The 20,970-nt window shown below is 33.7% G+C and overlaps 2 protein-coding genes and 1 long non-coding RNA gene across 3 annotated transcripts; 2 read left to right on the top strand and 1 right to left on the bottom strand.

Moving 5' to 3' along the window:
* The first annotated feature begins 943 nt into the window (after positions 1-943).
* LOC113075839 (cathepsin L1-like) lies at positions 944-4,340 on the top strand. The gene is made up of 8 exons (XM_026248500.1): positions 944-1,024; positions 1,624-1,781; positions 2,684-2,806; positions 2,961-3,125; positions 3,251-3,472; positions 3,559-3,727; positions 3,856-3,961; positions 4,209-4,340. Exons 1-8 carry the CDS (start codon positions 1,018-1,020, stop codon positions 4,306-4,308), a joined length of 1,050 nt encoding a protein of 349 aa, XP_026104285.1. The 5' UTR covers positions 944-1,017; the 3' UTR covers positions 4,309-4,340.
* On the bottom strand, positions 972-6,537 carry LOC113075840 (uncharacterized). Its single transcript, XR_003281043.1, has 3 exons — positions 6,392-6,537; positions 6,251-6,303; positions 972-1,059 (listed from the first exon to the last, which is right to left on the bottom strand). It is a non-coding gene; the product is annotated as an uncharacterized LOC113075840 (long non-coding RNA).
* A 738-nt stretch (positions 6,538-7,275) lies between these two features.
* On the top strand, positions 7,276-20,477 carry LOC113075837 (tetratricopeptide repeat protein 39C-like). Its single transcript, XM_026248499.1, has 15 exons — positions 7,276-7,636; positions 7,733-7,915; positions 10,217-10,265; positions 12,666-12,794; positions 12,890-13,004; positions 13,932-14,298; positions 15,593-15,761; positions 16,605-16,698; positions 16,861-16,968; positions 17,051-17,160; positions 17,812-17,935; positions 18,015-18,112; positions 18,324-18,428; positions 19,585-19,623; positions 19,705-20,477. The coding sequence occupies exons 2-15, from the start codon at positions 7,776-7,778 to the stop codon at positions 19,792-19,794; spliced, it is 1,737 nt and encodes a 578-aa protein (XP_026104284.1). The 5' UTR covers positions 7,276-7,636; positions 7,733-7,775; the 3' UTR covers positions 19,795-20,477.
* The last annotated feature ends 493 nt before the right edge of the window (positions 20,478-20,970 follow it).

The following is a 20,970-nucleotide window of genomic DNA, read 5'->3' as shown; positions in this document are numbered from 1 at the left end:
TTAGACATATGTAACAAAAATTAATAAGTTTATAAACAGTGGTGATGTATTAGCTGTGAAACACACACAAGAAAAAAATAGAATAGAATTAAAAAAAAAAGTCTATAGTGTAAATATATATATATATATATAAAAAATAGGCTGTAGTAAAGAAAATGTTTTAATATTTATAATTTTTTATTTCATATCACCGAGTAATTTTGTAAGGAAAACCAAGAGGCCATTCACTATAGTTTACAAATATAGGCTATGGTATAAAATAAAATAAAATATAAATATAAACATAAACATAAACTGGAGGCTAAAGTGTGAAATGCATAATATAAAAACAATCTATATAAAACTAAAGTCTGTAGTACAAAAAAAGCTAAAGTAATTTTATAAGGCAAATTGCAATGCTGTTTACCTGTACCAGACTGTGCATAATCGAAATCCTCAAAATATGAGCTGCAGACACAATCATGGGATGAAGCGTAATAACCGGGGTAAATTATGACAGCATTATGACAGCACCGAAGAACACACTGTTGACTGAGAAAGACAGATGACTCAGCAGTCACCCCCCTCGTAATAAAGGCCCTCGCTGCTGTTGGACTATACTTTGTGGATATAATGTCAGTAGTAGTACATTCATTATATTCCAAACAAGAATCAAGTCAGACAAAACACGTCAGGCATTCAAAACACTGCTGACTCAGTCCTCATTTAAATATTCAATAACAAACCAAAAGATGTCATATGAACCATCACATTTGATTTCTTAAGACAGCATTTCGGAAAGCTTCGTGTGCAGGTGCATCAGTGTTTTTGATGAAGTTATTGGTTAAGGGTAAATGTTTTAAGTCTTGTTAATAAGTGGTTTCCTCTTGCAGGATGACATAGTACGTATAGCAAGTCCTAACAGTATGGACACACCTTCAGAATGATGGTATATAACGCAGAAGACATGCTTCAGTTTCATCCGCACGGCGCTCCAAACGCTCAGACACACACTTCCTGCAGAGTCTGTGCAGCATCATGTCGGGTAAGTCTGGAAGGAACCACACACTTGTTTTGGACCTGGTGTAAATAAATAGCGTTAACAAGTTAATTTGTTTTAATATTTATTAGAAATATTTTGTTAAAATATTTGCTTCAGTTAAATCGCTGAAACGAAAATAACCTAAATTCATTGGTTTGTTTGTAAAAACAAATCAGTGATGAAATGAAAAACTAAAACAAAACTTTCAGGTCATCAAAACATTTATTTAAACTGAATTGCTCAACCAAAACACTATATTTATTTATTTAGTGCTCAGTATTTGTATTTATTCATTTGTTTACTTATTTATTTTTGTTAAAGTGAATCAGTCTCAGAATAAGAACTAAAAAAAAAAAAGCATAGCAAATAAAACATTATATAAACATAGCAAATAACCATTTTTTTGTTTTGCACTTTCTTTAAATATTATAAGCAAATTCATTTATTTATATCATAGGTCTTCAACCCTGCTCATGGGGAACCAACTGTGCTGCAAAATTTCCAGCCGGCTTCAGCACACCTAACAGTGTTGAAGACCTGTAATTTAAATATTTAGTAAACTAAATTGTGCTCGCTTTCTTTATTTACTGTGTTTTGTATAGGGACGTATCAAGCACACTGGGTGGCGATGTTAGGCAGAGCGGCGGTGTTTGCTCTCCTGATGTGGGGACCTCTGCAGGTGGCAGCAGATTCAGAAGAGGAAGCTGCTTCAGAGTGGGGCATGTGGAAAAATCTCCATCAAATATCCTACAATGATGAGGTCGATTTCAATCTGGGTGTGTCTTAAAGGGACAGTACACCCCAAAATGAAAAATTGTTCATTATTTAAGTGGAACGCAACAGGAAACATTACGAAGACACATAAAAAAAAAAAAAACTCAAATTATCTTTTATAAGTTTTATAAGTTTTATTTAGCATGAAAGAAAACACTTTTTATGCCCTGATCAGATATAACGTGTTTTTTGTTTGTTTGTTTGTTTTTTGGTGAAAGGTGCCTTTTTTAAATTGTTTTCTTTCGGTAGTGAGCGTTTTGTGCGCTGTTTATGCACCACGGGAACCTCACGTTTTAGCTACAGTACCTGCTGCGTCTTTTGTTTTTGCAGGAGTGCTCTGAGCGCAAAAAAGAGTCCGACATTATTCGCCTTTATTCCATTGTGCAAGAGACATTGTGGAGACAGAAAATTACAGTTGCATGAATGTCCGGAGACTGCAATGATGGAGGAGAAACTCTTGGTGGCTGTCGCGGGTTACCTAGAGCTGCTAATATGACAGTTTACTTTAAAGCAAACCGAAGATTTTATTATCTATTCTTGATTAGACTAACAGGACAGCTGATTCTGTGGTGTCCTAGTAACATAAAAAAAAAGCAATGCACTGCTATTTTCTAAATTAAAAAAAAGTCAAAACACATTCTGTCTGATCAGGGCCTTACAGTACATTAGGTAAAAAAGAGAGTAAAATAACCAGAATAAAAATTTTGGGGTGAACTGTTCCTTTAAAAACTCATATAAATGAAAGGTTTGAACCACTGTTGTGCTCTTGAGACAATTTAGTAGTTTTAATCAGTTTGTGGTTGTTAAGATGATATTGTTAAACTGTCGGTATGTTATGTCTTGTATTGTTGTTAGTATTTCTCATAAAGTTTGACTTTATATCTGCAGACTGACGAACTTCAGAGACAAATCATCTGGGAGACCAACATGCGAATGATTGAGAAAAACAACGACGATTTCCGCTCCGGATTGTCGACATTTAGCATGGCAATGAACAAATATGGTGATCTTGTAAGGAAAGTTATAAAAAAATTACTGTTGAAATTATAAACAATGAGAAACTTTTGTATTAGCTTTGTTAATGGTTAATTGGTCCCACAAAAAAAACAAACTGAAACCATTTCTGGTCTAAGATTATGTTTTTTCTAATGTCTGTCATCTTCAGACCAAGATGGAGTATAAACGCTTGCTGGGCGCCAAAATTTCTGGCCCGATAAACAGGGGAGGAAAGACTGTCTCCGCACAAACGCTCCGTGTCAATGCTAACAGTCTGGGATTGACCAATGTGGACTATCGAGCACGAGGATATGTGACTGAAGTCAAAGATCAGGTGGGTTTCTCTATTGTTTTTAAATTGATATGCTTATTCTTATTCCCAAGTGTCATACATGTTCTGCTGAAATGATTATACTGCATGTTAGATTCTAAAATAACTGATTCGTCATGTCTTCTCAGGGATACTGTGGGTCTTGCTGGGCCTTTAGCACTACAGGAGCCATCGAAGGACAAGTGTTCAAGAAGACAGGACGGTTGGTGTCCCTCAGCGAGCAGCAGCTGGTGGACTGTTCCAGGTCTTACGGCACATATGGCTGCAGTGGTGCCTGGATGGCCAATGCCTATGATTATGTGATCCATAAAGGGTTGGAGAGCTCTGACACTTACCCTTACACGTCAGTGGTGAGTGGTCTTGGTTTTTTGACTTTTTCTTCTTCTCGTGACTCGGCCAATCTGCATGTGCTTTTTTCGGTTCTGTGTTTTTTCAGGATTCTCAGCCCTGTTACTATGACAGAAGTTTAGTTGCCGCCAGAATCAGTGATTACAGGTTCATCCCGGCTGGAGATGAACAGGCTCTGGCTGATGCTGTGGCAACCATCGGTCCTATCACTGTCGCCATAGATGCAGATCACATAAGTTTCCTCTTCTACAGTTCAGGTAAGATTTCACTACTATTGATTATATATATATATATAAGTAAATATTTTCATATTATGAATAATATTACATTATGATTGATATATGTGTGTGTATACACACAAACATTAATCGGCAATATATTTTAGGAATCTACAAGGAATCTAGATGCAACCCTAACAACCTCAACCATGCTGTGCTTGTGGTTGGTTTTGGCTCAGAGAATGGCAAAGATTACTGGATAATCAAAAACAGGTAAGAGAACGCCCATCATTTTGGTTTATGAGTACATTAACACCCCACAAATACTGAATACAACACAATGAACTACAATGCTCCCGTTTTAATGTGCACTTTTCATTACCCTTAAAAAAATGATTGCATCGTTGGGGTACCATTACGGGATCAGATGGTGAAGCTGATCCCCCCACAAAAAAAAAGAAAGAAAGAATGGTAGTTGCAATCTAGGTGTCTGATCTTGTCTTTTCCTTTCTTTTCTCAGTTGGGGAACAGGATGGGGGGAAGGAGGCTACATGCGAATGATCCGCAATGGTAAAAACACTTGCGGGATCGCCAGCTATGGTCTTTATCCCATTGTGTGAGAAGAACCAGGCATTTCCAAATAAAGACTTATGAAGTCTGAACTTTGTGTCAGAATCAGTTCATTTAGTCCGTGGGTTTGTAAAATAGGGGACTAGAACAACAATTACACTATGGAGCTGTACTTCAGTCCTGCAATAGAAAATTAGAGTTTGACGTTTTTGCAGTCTATTTTAACTTATCCCATTGTGCAAACTTGCATGCGGTTTTACACTGCATACAAAGGTATTTTTGAGCTTACAAGACTTTTGTTCTCACAATAGGCTACTAATGGAGACAAGATCATGTGCATAAATGTTGTGTCTAGTTGAGTGTGTCGATTAACCTGTGCTGTCAGCTACAGGTTCGGTGCTATTGTTGGGCAGTGTTTTGGAAACCATATTTAATAAAATGCATTTCATACAAGATAAATGTGCTAAAAATTGTTCTGGCCCCACCAAGCCTTTCAGTGGGATTAAACGGTTGTTGGTTGTCAACAGTTCAGAAGACGTGAAATAAAGTGCGTGCATCCACAATAAAATGTCCCTCACAGGGCTCCAGTGGGTGTTCCTTTACTGGTAAGACAAGTAAGACTTTACTGGTATTGGAGTCACTTACATTTCGACCATGCAATAAGCAAAATAATAAAGAAAAATGAATTGCGACTTTTTATTTCACAGTTCAGTTTTTTTATTTTTTTTCTCAAAATGCTTAGTTACAATTTTCAGTTTAGATCTCGCAATTTGTATTCTGCCACAAAAAAAAAAAAAAAAAAAAGTAAACAGGCTACCATAGACAAACTTTTTTTTTTTAAACTCCTATTAAAGTCTAAAAATTGACATTTCTAATCTGAATTTTTATAGCATAAACTGTGAAAGTATTATGTTAATATACAATCCAGAATCCAGCTGAAAGTTCATGAAAGTAAACAAATGGTTCATTCAAAAAATAGGTTTGCTTACAAAAATGAGGATACCATGTTACTTTACCACATGAATATTTAAAGTTATTTTAAAAACTGAAAACACTTTTTCTAGAGCAATTTTTTTGTCATTTTAGTGATTTTCCAGAACTATAAACAAACATTTATATGTTTTTGTTGTTATTGTATTTGTATATTGTATCTTTAATCTTTTACCTAAATTCAACCCAATTCTGTTAATCAGAATGATGGTCATGAGGCTTCCGATAAGTATAATAATTACATATTCCCCGCATTCACATGTATAACACGAGACAGAATGCAAGAGACAGTTCCTGACTGAAAGAAATGAGGAAGAAAGCTTTCTGCATGGCCTGAATGAGGAAGTATGTTACTCATACATGAATGTACGTTATGAATAAATGATGAAAGTGCAGGCAGATATCTCAGTCTTAATGCCCTGGACTTCCTTCTGTGGAGTATCGAACACCACAGGCATACCAGCAGTGTAAATACATCTATGAGCCACAAGGAGAAGCCATTTAGATGGCTAGAATGACAACTTTTAACGCGAAGGTCAATGCGGTGCCATATCGCTTTTAACACCACCTAATAAAGCAAATCCACACAGATGCCATACTGTAGTATGTGATATTGAACTTTATAATAAAATGAATGCCCAGAAACAAGCCTGAAAGAAACTTGGACGCAAGTATATATTAACGCAAACGCATTCTTGAATTCCAATCTAAGTGTTGCCACAAGGGGCGCTAGTGGGTATTCTAATAACTGTGTGAATTATTGCATTTATATTATATTTATATCCTGTTAATGTACGAGAAGAATAAAGTGAAAAGGCACAAAAGCATGTTTAGTGTGTACAACACGATTGCATGCTTGCTAAGCATTAGCATTTTGCATACCTGCGTAGTTTTTTTCCCTATACTTTTCAAATCCTGTTTTTTTTTTTATAATATAGCCAAAATAAAGTTTTCAATCTCAAAGAATGCATTAAAATATGCTTAAACCATATTTTCATTCACCTTTCCCTGAGGTCTTGAACACATCCAATTATACTCTTCTGATGCTTTTCTTTCTGAGAAAAGAAAGCGATGCATCTTTTACTGAACAGAACAACTTGTGGTTAATCTACATGCTGAAATGGGGAAGTTACACGACCATACTTGTGTTTTGTGAAGCATCTGAAGTCTTCCATGTCCACACATAGACAGGAGAACTGCAGATCATCTGTAAATCCTTTCAATGGATGTCCATCGGGTGTTTGAACGCCATCCACAACTTGATGAAAGTTGTGTTGCTTCATGCTGGACTTAATCTGAACACACAACATTAATCAAAACTGCTGATTTTACAGTTACCAGTTGCGGAAACAAAACATTTAAAAAGCAAAAATGTTGTGAAAAGCATCTTTACAAGTTAACTGAGATATTTTATTTTACACTGCGTCACTTCTGTAGGTTGTTATGTAGTGCACTTTCCAGTTTTATATTCGTTTGTGGATGTTAATTTCTCCGAACTGTCACTCATTTCGACATAACAGTCATTCAAAGAAAGCAAAAACTCAATATTCCGAAAACCAAAGGAAAACGACAATAAACATCTTCTTTTTTTCTGTATATAATACATAAAATAAGATAAATAAATAAATAATATATAAAATTACAATACATTTTCAAATTAGAAGCATCAAAAAACATATAGGCAACTCGGAACTCGTTTGCTCTTGATCAACAAACCATTCCACTAATCAGATTAATTTTTTTTAAATCCGAGTAAAACCACTGTTTCCGAATATGTATCTTAAACAGTAGGCGACAGAGAGAGATAACTCCCAAATTCAAAAGTAGCCTCTATGGGACCCTGGAAACAACCAACCAGAATGCACTTACGTCGTCGTCAACTAATCCATCATAGAGTACCTTGTTCAAGCGGTACTCGCTTCGCCACTGACTGCCATAGCGAACCAATCAATGAACGAATCTATTTGAGAATCGATTCATAAGATTCGACTCATGATGAATTCAAATCCCTACTGCTGAGACCAGAGAAGCTTCAAGGGTTAATGTGAAAGTCGCTTCCTGGTTGGAGGCACAGGGCGTGTTACAGTCAAGAGGAAGCTGTCAAGCTTCAGTTTGAAAGCAGAATCGGCTCTGTCACCTATAACACCTCACTAGAGTGAATGAGAAGCGGATAAGGGACGATAACGCCACTGCTCCGTTTCTGTCTTTAATATTGCGTAACGCGCGATGCTGCTGATATATGAGCAGCCAGCTGATATTTCACAGCTCACGGCAGCCTGATGGAGGGGACGATTGCGGATCTGAAAACATCTTAGCACCGCAGATCGGACACGGAAGGGATCGAAACTCTCCAGACAGTTTTCACCAGTGATCTGCAGCTGGCCATCGGTAAGGGAAAGATCATTTGACTTTGCACGGCGCCGCGCCGACGGTTGTGTATTCAGCGCTGAACAACCCGACTGTTTCTCTGCGGTTTATTTACAGAAGAACGAGTTTTTTTGGCCTTTTAAAAGAGTAAACCGAGAGGATGGCAGGCCCGGATTCATCACAGCAGCAGGTTGAAGAGAAAGCCGAGCAGATAGATGACGCCGAGCTGGCGTTTCAGGGCATCAATATGCTGCTCAACAATGGCTTCAGAGAAAGCGACGAGCTCTTCCGGAGATACCGGTAACATTCACGCGCATCTAGGATTTTAAAATTTTGTAGCTATAATATAAAATTGGCTTCTTTTTTTTTCTTTCTTTTTTTCGCATAAACGGAAGCCATATATATATATATATATATATGGCATGTAATATATAATTGTATATTAATGGTAAATATATATATAAGTGTCAGAATAAGTAACTGATTGATCTAGCTATTTCGGGACAAAATGTTAGTTTGCAGAGTGACTAGCAGTAGCATATAATAACTATTATGTTTTTGATAATATACTCTGACCTTAAATAAGGTAACAGGGTTGAATGTAACGTGACTGTTAAAAGCTGGTTGAATTCAAGGATTAGTTCACTTCCAAAATAAGAATTTCCTGATCATTTTCTCACCCCCATGTCATCCAAGATGTTCATGTCTTTATTTCTCCATATACTGGACTTCACTGGGGGCCGATGGGCTGAAGGTCCCTTCAAAGGGCTCTACACGATCCCAGCCGAGGAATAATGGTCTTATCAAGCTAAATTGTGTGATAATTTATATAATGTATATACTTTTTAACCACAAATGCTTATCTGGCACTAGATCGACTTCATGAATTAAGTAGTCACGTTGCAAAGGTCATGCATGGAAATACAGACCAAGCGTTTACAAAGCGAACGTGGAAATTCAAATGCCCTTTTCTAAAAAAGCTAAAACAACAATGTTGGAAAATTTTGAAGTTAGAGGAGAAAATAAGTTTTCCCCCTACCCTACCTTTATGAACCGAAGAACACAGATGAAGAGCTGACTGTGGGTACACAACCTTTCCAATGTGATTCCACTTTTTTTTTTTTTTTTAAATGACAAAGCACTTTGCTAGATAAGACCCTTATTCCCCACTGGGATCATGTCGAGCCCTTTGAAGCTGCACTAAAACTGCTTTTTGAACCTTCAATCCGTTGAGCACCACTGAAGTCCACTATATGGAGAAAAATCCTGGAATGTTTTCCTCAAGACGGAAAGTCGTGAACATCTTAAATGACATGGGGGTGAGTAAATCATAAGGAAGTTTTAATTCTGGAAGTGAACTAATCCTTTAATCAGTAAATCAAAGTAAAAACCAATAAAAAACGCTACTTAAACATTAACTCGAATAAAATAAAAGAAAACTTAAGTTTCAGTTTCAATATTTACAAAAAAAAGAAGCTAAAACTGAATTAAAAATTAACAAAAATGATATAAATATATATTTTTAAACGCAAAAAAATTACTAAAACTAGCGAAAATAAAAATGGGAAAATATAAAGATGCACACAAAATATGAATAAAACTGCAATTACTCAATGATTGTGAAATAACGCTGGTAAATATTTAAAACCGCTTATTTCAATGAGGTGATTACTGTATATTGTGGAACATGCCAAAATGGTGATTTTAGGTTGGATACTGAGTTTCGATACGTTTAAACATCATGTTACGTTAATTGTATGATGTAAAATAGTTCATCCAACATATTTGATTGGTCTCGCAGCAGAAATAATGGGAATTGTTCCTAATTCTTCTGACCTTGAATAACCTTCTCGTGAGACCATAGACAACAGATGAGTATAATGACAGGTAAACAGATGAATGGCTGTTTGCCTGGTCCATGGTGCCTTAGGCAAGGGTGCAAACTGTGCACAATAATCATTATAGAAACACACAGAGATTATATTGTGCATTATACGAGATTAGAGAGAGAGAAATAAAAGAGTCACCTGGAAGATCCAGTGGAAAGGACAGATGAATAACAGTAATTAAAATTATATATTTTTTCCTTTAAAACAAATGTATTGCACTAAACTGAAGAGACAAAGAGTTACAAATTCATACGTGAAACCTGAGGATTTATATACCTGAGGAAATTGCTACTTAAAGGGATACTCCAGCCCAAAATAATTCTTTTTGCCATTAATCACTTAGTGCTTTGTCTTTATTTGTCAGTAATTAATTGTTTAATGCAAAATATAATCTCATGAGCAGGTGTGAAGTTGAACAGAGTTACATAACTTACACAAAGATGTATTCAATTTTTAGATTCATTTTCATTTTAAATATTTTATGTATATATTAAATATCTAACGATGTATTATAACACTAAATTATAATATATAATTATTAATTTGATAATATTTATTTATATATTCATTAAATATTAAGGTAATTTTTTTTTGCCTTCAGCTAACAGCTTAAAAAAAATATTTACATCTCTGAATTTTTCTTTTTTTTTTCTGGAATATAAGTTAGTTTTTTCCTAAACTTGTATCCCATGATTCCCTGTTCTGTCTGCAGGACCCACAGTCCGCTGATGAGCTTCGGTGCCAGTTTCGTCAGCTTCTTGGTATGTAAACTCTGTTAAATGATAGCTAGTACTTCCAGTACATTTGACACAAGAACAGCTTTCTAGAGAACTGAAAGTGCCTCAGCAGTTCATGAAACTCTATTTAAGGTTTGAATCTATACCCATAGTTGCCCACAACTTCAGCCACCAAGCTACTTTTACCATTAGCCCTTAGAACTCTATTTACTGGGGCAAGTGACCTTTTGGTTAACAGTGACATGCTGGGAAGAACAGCACCAATAGCTGAAGTGGGAACATCAGCGGGGCAGCCCAAGGTCGTTTTCTTGTGTAATTAGTTTGACATCAGCCCATCGTTACTAGTCCATCTCTGTTATATCTGTTCTGTTACACAGTCAGCAAATGCTCTCATTCGTAGTCCAGCTGCTGTCCTGTTTCCTGCAGCACTGCTCTCCTTTCATCCTAGCCTTTAAATAGAAGTGAGAGGACAGGAAGTGAAATATTGACCAGAAAAAGACGAAACAGAGATGTTCATAATGGCAAATCATTTTTATAAGATATTTATTTGTTTACTTTAGAGGAGAAAAGCAAGAGTTTATTTTTTAATAGACATTTTTATAGGATATTTTTTCCATGAAGTTAAATTTTACTTTATGCATAGCCATTTTTTAAAAAGGTATTCCACATATTTATAGGATATTGTTTTTCCAGAAGTTACATTTATACATTTGTTTATTTATTTATTTATTGTTGCTTCATTTGATAGGAGAATTGCAAGTGTTTTTTTTAAATTATATTCTATTTTATTATATTTAATCAAATATTGATTTCCCTGAAGTGAATTTTGTTTTAATGGGTATTTATTTTATTTTGTTGCTTTATATGAGAAAATAAAGTATTTTCTTTATAAATAAATAAACAAACAAACAAATATAAAGAAAATCAATCAAATAAATAGCAATAAAATACAATTGAACTTATGGAAAAATATTCTATAAAAATTGAAAACAAACTTTTTACAAATGGCTATTCTCCTATGAAATAAAATTAAGAATAAAATAAAAATTCACTTCAGGAAAAAAACTCCTTTTAAAAATGTATAATAATTAAAAAAAAAAAAAAAAAAAAAATATATATATATATATATATATATATATATATATATATATATATATATATATATATATATATATATATATATATATATATATATATATATATATATTTTTTTTTTTATTTATTTATGTTTTTAAGTTTATTTTTAAAGGATATTTTTTCTCTGAATTGAAATTGTGTATTTTATGGGAGAATAGCAAATCATTTTTACAATTAATCTTTTTTCATTTTTTTTATTTTAGTGCCTTTAATGTAATAATAGTAATGTGTGCATAGCACACTATTTCTGCAGTATATAGTATGTTTTCAGTGCTTATGCATGTAAAACCCAAAAGGAGAATGTTTATTGTTTTTTATAAGCACTGTTTACATTCTATATTAAGAAATAGTTGGAGGTGTTTAGTTAAAACTGTGCAGTATGCAGTATACTGTCCGAATGCACCCTTGGTTTCTCATCACAAGTTGAGGAACGGACCCCGTCACAACTTCTTATGTCAAGGTCGGTGCCCCAGGATGAGAGTCGTGATGTCAGCATGATGTCGTTTGGCATGACCGATGCTAGTCAGCGCTAATGTGAGGGGTTACTTTCCCAAAAGCCCTTCAGAGGCGTCTGGCTTATTGTTTAGCACTAGTGTAGTTGCCATGGTTTAGCTTTAGCTAATAATAGACACATTGTACTAATGGCATAATATAGAAGATATAATTACATTGTGCAGAAATAATAGCCATTGAGTATTGATGGCTCGTTGTGTCTTCTCTGCTAGGAACGTTTGTTTCCCATCTGTTCTGTATTTTGCATCTGAATTCCATGAATGTTGTTACCATTTTTTGTCATGTTTTATGAAAGCATTGTTATAGAAAGGAATCCAGTGCTACAGTTGTAAGCTGGCACTTTTCATGTTTTTTTATTTTTTATTCAATATTTGAATTAAGATTTCACAGTACAAGTATACATCAATATTTATTTTACATTTTAATAATAATCACAATAAAATAGTCCCCCCCCCCCCCCTATTAAATTGATCATAAACAATTGAAAAAAAAAAAAAAACTTTCCAAAATTGTCCAGCCCTAAAAGGATGGTTCAGACTTCCAAAAAATCCTTGGAGTAAAAGAACATTTTTCTTATTATTTTTATTTTCCATGCAGATGCATTTCGCAACAAAATCACCCACTCATTCTGAAATGATTAATTATTTCCTAATATAGATATTGAATTCATCTGGTAAAAAAATCTTGTGTTTTTCATATTGCAATATATACTGTATATTGCTTACAAAGTCAGTTTTCCAATATCATGCAGCCCTAATATTTGTCTGATCATAGAACGCCATGATGACATTCGAGGAGGAGAAGATGCAGGTGGCCAGCGATGATCTGAAAACTACTGAAAAGCTTTGCGAGAGCGACAACGCCGGCGTCATCGAGACCATCCGCAACAAGATCAAGAAGAGCGTGAGTGTGTTTGCATGAGTGTGAGGCGACAGGACGTACGGAGTCTGTTTGCCAGATTCCTCACATTAACTTCTTGGTTTTTAAATTGGCTGCAGATGGACTCGCAGAGAGCAGGAGTGGAGATTGTGGATCGTCTTCAGAGACAGATCATCGTGGCTGACTGTCAGGTTTATCTCGCCGTGCTGTCGTTCGTCAAACAGGAACTCTCAGGTGGATTCTGCATGTTTACATTTTACCTTAGAACACAATTTGCGTCATTTGAATGTAATTTTGTTGTTGTGGGGGGGGGGTGTAAACTAACTTGAAATATTTGTATTTTTTTATATTTTATATGTTTATTTTATTATTGTTATTAGATTTTTTTTTTGTATTATTGAATTTCTTTCATTTTAAATTGTTAAATATTAATCAAAATGCTATAAATATTAATAATAATGAATGTTATGAAAAATGTGATTATTTTTATTTACTTTATTAATATAGGAATACACAAATTATTGGATTATTAAAAACTATTCCTCTTCTTATCATGCAATAATCTGTAATTTGATGTTTTCATTTGAAAAAAAATTGTTATATATTTATTTAATGCAAACACAAATTTGGGTTATTATAATGATTCAGCTTGTCACCAAAACTTTTGAAAGACTCAATCATGCATTTACTTAACTTTTTTGTTTTTATTTTTATTGTATATTTAAATTTCTTAAATGTGTATATTTTTATTTGAAAATGAATATTAAGCAAATTTAGATTTTAATTCATTTAAAATTATCTTTAATGACTTTAAGTATGCACAAATGTGGATTATTAAAAACAACTCAGCTGGTCAACAAAAATTTTAAAATGCTTAATCATGCGATTTATTTTTGTGTTTTTTTAATTGTATATTATAGAATTTCTTTAATTTAATAATTGTATTTGAAAATATTATTTTAATTTAGTGTATATATTTAATATATTTTTACTTAAATTAAAAAAAAATTATATTTTAAGTATACACAAATTTAGATTATCTAAAACGATTCAGCATGTCATTAAAAATATGAAATGGCTCAATCATGCTATAGAACATTACGTTCTAAAGTTCTAACATTCTTTCATTTAATGTTATTATTATGACCTATCACCCCTCAGCATACATCAAAGGAGGCTGGATCCTCCGCAAGGCCTGGAAAATGTACAACAAATGCTACAGCGACATCAGCCAGCTGCAGGAAGCCTGCCGCCGACGCTCCTCCGACCAGCAGGGGGCGCTGGCCTCCGATCAGGCCAATCACAACACCTCAGGCGAGAGCGGCGGCCGGGTAACAGAAGAGGTTCTGGACCGTCTGAAGGGTTCGGTCAGCTTCGGCTATGGGCTCTTTCACTTGTGTATTTCGATGGTGCCTCCACACCTGCTCAAGATCATCAACCTGCTGGGCTTCCCTGGAGACCGTCAGCAAGGTCTCGACTCCTTAGCATGTGCCAGCGAGAGCAAAGATATGAAGGCGCCACTCGCAACGTAAGTTTTTTTTTTTTTTGCACCTTAGCATTGTTAATCCAGCCTTTGATATGATTCTCTCATTTGTGTATACTTAATTATGAGCATTTGCAGAAATGTTTAGCGCTCATACACTAGAAGAAAATCCCTCACTTCTGATGTACTGTGCAGTGACGTGAATTTGTGTGCGAGCACATGCTGTTGGTTTCACACTGGGGTTACATAATTGATGGCATCTAAAAGGTCACAATTAGAGATAAAAGGCATTAGATGGAAAGGTCATGTGAGTATGTGCAAGCAAATGCTACCACAGACTCATCTATAACTATTAAACATGTCTCATAAAGAAGTGAAAAATTAGAATTTTGTTCAGCTAGCTCAATCAGTAGAGCTACAGACTTTAAATCACAAGGTTGTAGGTTCGCACCTCGTGGTGAGCGGGAATTTTTCATATGCAAAACTGTCCAGCTGTCAAGTGGGTTTAGACTAACTCCTGATTGTCAGTAGAGCTACATACTTTAAATCACAAGGTTGTAGGTTCGAATCCCGTGGTGAGCGGGAATTTTTCATGTGCAAAACTGTCCAGCTGTCAAGTGGGTTTAGACTAACCCCTGATTGTCAGTAGAGCTACAGACTTTAAATCACAAGGTTGTAGGTTCGAATCCCATGGTGAGCGGGAATTTTTCATATGCAAATCTGTCCAGCTGTCAAGTGGGTTTAGACTAACCCGTGATTGTCAGTAGAGCTACATACTTTAAATCACAAGGTTGTAGGTTCGAATCCCGTGGTGAGCGGGAATTTTTCATATGCAAAACTGTCCAGCTGTCAAGTGGGTTTAGACTAACCCCTGATTGTTAGACTTTTAAAATGGCCCCAAAAAAGGTATACTCATGTTAAAGATGGAATTTGCGCTATATTTGGTGACATCTATCTTAGAGCAACCATCCAGAACACTATAGCATTACATCAAATTCAGTACAGTCAAACATCATTCATATTTCCTTCATAAAATGTAAATATATAGTTAATTGTGAATTGTTTATTTTTTTAAGTGTAATTTTAATTGCGTCGTTCGTAAGCGCTCTTTCAGCTTACTTTAGACACATTGTTCTCAGTAGTTGATTTCCAGAGGCTGACAGATTGCACAGCAGCTCTAATAATAGAGATGAATTTAAGCATACTTAATCCAGCCCGGGGCAAAACCCTCCCAAATTTGTTCTTCTGTTGGATAGCACTTTGTACACAAGCAATCTGTAAACAAACACAACTAATAAAGGTGTTATTTAATGGATCTTTGCATTCTTTTCTCTCTCAGTTTGGCTCTTTTGTGGTATCACACCGTGGTGCAGCCCTTCTTTGCTCTGGACGGCTCTGACTCGCAAGCCGGGCTCCTGGAAGCCAAAGCCATTCTGCAGAAGAAGGCGATTGTTTACCCAAACTCCTCTCTCTTCATCTTCTTTAGGGGACGGGTGCAGAGATTAGAGGTGGGTTTGTAGGGATTTCACATTAGTGGCATGAAACCAGAGCAGAAGCTTGGTGCTTGATAATCGTTTGGCATAATTCAGTCATTGAAATAATAATGCGGTTTATGCTTCACTGATATTTAATTACTTCGCCAACCACCACAATGACTTTCTTCATGTAGTGGGTGTGTTAGATGCAATGGAAGGCATCCAGAGCCAACCATTAATATCAGTCATCTCCAATACAAATTATACAGTGGCTAATGTACGGTAATTTACATTACACTAGAGAAAAACAAATGATTCATGCGTACCGACTTAAATTGGCGCACAGGAACATAAAATTATTATATTATTAAAATGATTACTTAAAAAATATATATATTAACACTGTTACTCAAAATGTATTATAAATATATTCTAAACAATATTCATTTGTTTGTTTTATGTGTTTATATACATACTCATACGCATTAACATTGTTGTTCTAGTGTTATAAGGAAATATTACAGTAATATTAACAGTAGTTGTTGCAATATATCTAATATTTATTATATTGTGTTTAATATGTGTACAATTTTTATTATAATGTTTATGTACATAAACTAAAATGTGAGCTTATAATGATTATTAGAAAACACTAATATAAACATGTAAAATGTATCATAAAAAGTAATCAACTATTAGACAACATGTAATAAACGATATTTTACATAAGCATAAATAAGAATTCATATAAATTATTGATATATTATAAATAAAAAAATTAAAATGTATAAATAGTTTAGATTTTTATATATATATATATATATATCTATTTAGTCATGTATATCCATACATAATTAATCTATTTTTTTTTTTCAGTGCCAAATCAACAGTGCGCTGACGTCATTTCAGGATGCTCTGGAATTTGCCTCAGACCAAAGAGAAATCCAACACGTGTGCCTCTATGAAATCGGTACAAATCTGAAGTCGTCTTATTGTTTTACTCTTATTTAATAAATATTTAGTCCAGTTTGTTTGAATTAGAGAAACGTATGCAGTTATCTATATGCACAACGTCCCAGCCGATTTCTAATGCAGTGTGTGATTTGTTGTTGCATGTGCTGTGGATTCTCAGGCTGGTGCAGCATGATCGAGATGAACTTTGAAGACGCCTTCAGGTCGTTTGAGCGGCTGAAGAACGAATCCCGCTGGTCTCAGTGTTACTACGCTTACCTCACTGGAGGTCCGCTTCTGTTCTCCGTCAAACTCTCTGTCAAATGTAAAATATCTGTTTTAATCAAACCTTTTCACATCTCAACCCAAAGTATGTCAGGGGGCTTCTGGTGATCTAGAGGGAGCCAAAGCTGTTTTCCAAGATGTCCAGAGGCTTTTCAAACGCAAGAACAATCAGATCGAGCAGTTTGCACTGAAAAGAGTGAGTTACCTAATAATTCAGTTCTTTGCAATTATGGTTTTAAATTAAACTCATGATTTCTATAATATACAAACATCAATTTGAAGTTGTAATATACAAATTATGCTTATGGAAATTTGGAATTTCTATACCATTTTTATTTCGTTTTCTATTATATTCATATTAAGAAATAAGTAAAATTTATTTGTTATTTTTTTTGACACTTGAAGTATTGCGTTCAAGTTTGTTTTCTCTATGATTTTAACTCCTAACTCTAGTTATTGTAATGTAATAAATGTATAAACTATTTTTATCTGTATTTTAATGTATAATTCTTTATATATAAATGTGTTTTTTTTATAATACAAAATAGTAATTTTTCTATTAATAATAAATTACGCATAATGAATATATAAAATATAAATCTAAAAATATATCCATCTATCCATCTATATATATATATATATATATCTCATGCATACATTTATGGTGATTAGAATTCATAATACAAAAATATTTAATGATTAAAAAGTCTTATTTTATATGTACATAACTACGAATTACAGAGAAATAATATTAATAATGTAACTATATTACATTTCTAAACCTGATTATTTATTATTTTTAAATAAATGTATCATGCATTTTCCTCTGCTCTGTTTGTGTCGCTAGGCAGAGATGCTGAGGAAAGTCTCCCTTACGCGAGAGCTGTGCATTCTGGGTGTTGTGGAGGTGCTGTACTTATGGAAAGCTCTTCTAAACTGCTCTTCCTCCAAACTCCAGCTTATGAATCAAGGTAAAGAGCGGCGTCCCGTCTGTCCGCTCTGAGCGCCTCTGTTCCCTGGTGTTAACCCTGATCTTGATGCTGTGTTCAGTGCTACAGGGGCTGGACGAGCAGTCAAGCCTGGGCCTAAAACACCTGCTGCTTGGGGCCATTCATAAATGTCTTGGGAATATTAAAGACGCTGTTCAGGTTTGTTCAGTCTCATAAAGCAAACTAAAGTCACTTACTTATACTTCTCTTAAAGGTACCGTAACAGTGCAAAATGTCGCATAATAGTACATTTTAAAAAAACATATTTCAGAGCATAAATGCTACAAAATGCAGAATATAGCACATTAATAATGTTTTAGTTCTATCCTCTGTATCCTGTGTTTGATACTGATTCTGTGTGATTGTTCAGTCGTTCCAGCTGGCGGTGCAGGATGAATACGGCCGTCAGACAAACAGCTATGTGCAGCCCTATTGCTGCTATGAGATGGGCTGTGTGTTACTGGCTAAACCAGAGGTGAAGCGCTTTCACAATCCCTTTATTCTCAAATTAAAGGCACTGGGTTTAAATATTGATTCGTCAGCTTCCAGTGGACTTTGTTTAAAATTCCCCAACTCTTTACGTTCAGTACAAACAGTTTTTTAGAAAACATTTGCATTGAAGTGTATTATACATTTTATTCTGAAAATACCATTGCAAGGATTAACATATAGAAAGACATTACTTTGCTCTAGAAATGATGTAACATTTCTTTTGGAGCCATTTAGTATGAATAATAATGACAATAATCACACCAACACCATATACATCTCAAAAAGTGTGGTGCTTACATATTATCAATTAAACATGTAGAATTTTATTAAAATATAGTGAAAATTTATTCCATTAAATGGAGGTCATGTTGTTACAAATTGTGTTTGTATTATATATTATTTTATTTCTTAGTATATTTAATAGTGTATTGTAATTTTTAATAGACAAATGAATTAAATGTATAGTATTATTTAAATAATTATGTGAAAGTTTTAGCATTTTCTAATAGTTTATTTTTTTTTATGTTAATTGTTTTATCATATATATGAGTTTTTAAATGTAAATATTATATTATATATAAATATAAACTACAATTATAAATATATCTGCATAAGTATATACAGACAACAGACAACACACAATACACAATTATTTTAAAATTGAAGTTCTGAGTTTGCATTTTAGTTTATATAAACAAAACCATAATAACTATAATTGATTAATATTATATATATATCTGTTTATATACATACATATAATACACAATTCATTTTTAAATTAATTATGAGTTTGTTTTAGCTTAATTATAAACATATACAATTCTATAATTAACATATATCATTTAAGTATATGTAAATATTGCTAATTTATAAACAATTATTTATTTATACAGTATTTTTAATAATTAATTTGTGATCTTTTTTAATAAATATTATTTTCAGTTATAGATATTAGGGGTTCAGGATATAAAATTTAAACTATTTTAATAAAATATTGTGGAATTATATTAAAATAGAGTTGTGGGGCATTGTATTTATTAAATCTATTTATTTAATTTTGTTTTACTATTTCTTAACATATACTTTATTTATTTATTTATTTATCTTTTCAATAATTTTTTTTTTTTTTCCTTTCTAAGACCCTGAGTAGAGGAAGATCATTGCTGCTTCAGGCCAAGGTAAGACTGTAAGACATCAGCGATTGTTATCTTGAACATGTCAGTAAATTGAGTTCAGGTGGTAACTAGCTTCGCTTGCAGGAGAACTACGCCGGGTACGACTTCGAGAACAGGCTGCACGTCCGCATCCATTCTGCCCTCGCCTCCATAAAGGAAGTGGTCCCTCGCTGACCCGTCCGACCTCAGAAGAGCACCGTACTTTTGACTGCTCCTTTCCAGCACTTTTTGAAATGAAAGCCATTTGAAGTAATCCAGCTCTTCTGGAGGGAGAAACTGAAAGTCAGCGGATTTCAGGTGATCGAGGACGAGTTGGCCGATATTTTTCAGCCTAGAATTGAAAAGGTTCACTCTTCATGTAGCTGTTGGTCCCAGTGATGTAATCTAATTTTCACGTTCACATTTACACCCACGTTATAGTGCAGATCCACAGATTTTGTGTGTTCAGGATTGATCTAGAGAAGTGCAGGAAAACATAACCCTTACAAACAAACACGAGAGTTAGATCCTTTCCCAGAGCTTGTTATATCATACAAAACACATTAGCATGGGATAGAACTCTACATTAGATAACATTAATACCAAAAAATTAAAAATATATTGTGTAACCCTTTATCTCAAAGAAATAATAGTATCCAAACTTAACAATAACTACCTGTGTCAAATCAAGTTTGTATGCGTCTGGTGTAATGGCGGACCGATATGAGACCGATATGGCCATGCTATGATTTCACTTAAATAAATTTTTAACTATATAATTAGTCCAATTTGCATCAAATCTGTGTTCAGTTAACGATATTGAAATGTATTCTTACTTAATTAACTATAGTAATTATTTTTATGATCCAGTAAAACTTAATTTTAAAGTGTTCTTGTCCATTTCTATACTAATTAGAGTAAATTCTGAAAGTTATAAATTATGTACTTTTTTGGAGCAAGTTGTGTTAATATAATTAAGCAAATTACATATAATAATAATGAATTAATTAATAGGATTATAACATAATTTATGGAGCAAAGTTCTGTAATTATGTATAAAATTCAGATTACCTGAATGTGGAGCCAGTAGTATTAGTAATATATTTTTAAATAATATAAAGAAATGTTAATATTTCTAAAGAAAATTATTAATTATCAATTTTATATTATGTATACTAATTATTATTAATTATACATTTTTATCATTATTATGATTATTATATCATTTTCATAAAATATTACACTTTGTGTGTATATCGATAGATAGAAAATCCCTTACAGGATTACTGAACTTTGCTCCATAAATTAAAAATAAAACAATTCTATAAAATCTAATATTTGGATGTCTGTCTTTCTTTCTATTAAAAAGTA

Source organism: Carassius auratus, unplaced genomic scaffold, assembly GCF_003368295.1.
Source record: "Carassius auratus strain Wakin unplaced genomic scaffold, ASM336829v1 scaf_tig00017722, whole genome shotgun sequence".
Classification (NCBI taxonomy): domain Eukaryota; kingdom Metazoa; phylum Chordata; class Actinopteri; order Cypriniformes; family Cyprinidae; genus Carassius; species Carassius auratus.
This window is presented reverse-complemented; position numbering and strand designations above follow the sequence as displayed.

Excerpts from the sequence above, each read along its gene's own strand:
- LOC113075839 (XM_026248500.1), top strand. Across the intron at positions 3,126-3,250 it reads TGACTGAAGTCAAAGATCAG|GGATACTGTGGGTCTTGCTG; the intron begins GTGGGTTTCTCT and ends ATGTCTTCTCAG. Across the intron at positions 3,728-3,855 it reads TTTCCTCTTCTACAGTTCAG|GAATCTACAAGGAATCTAGA; the intron begins GTAAGATTTCAC and ends AATATATTTTAG.
- LOC113075837 (XM_026248499.1), top strand. The coding sequence starts at position 7,776 with ATGGCAGGCCCGGATTCATCACAGCAGCAGGTTGAAGAGAAAGCCGAG. Across the intron at positions 7,916-10,216 it reads GAGCTCTTCCGGAGATACCG|GACCCACAGTCCGCTGATGA; the intron begins GTAACATTCACG and ends TTCTGTCTGCAG. Across the intron at positions 17,161-17,811 it reads AGCAGTTTGCACTGAAAAGA|GCAGAGATGCTGAGGAAAGT; the intron begins GTGAGTTACCTA and ends TTGTGTCGCTAG.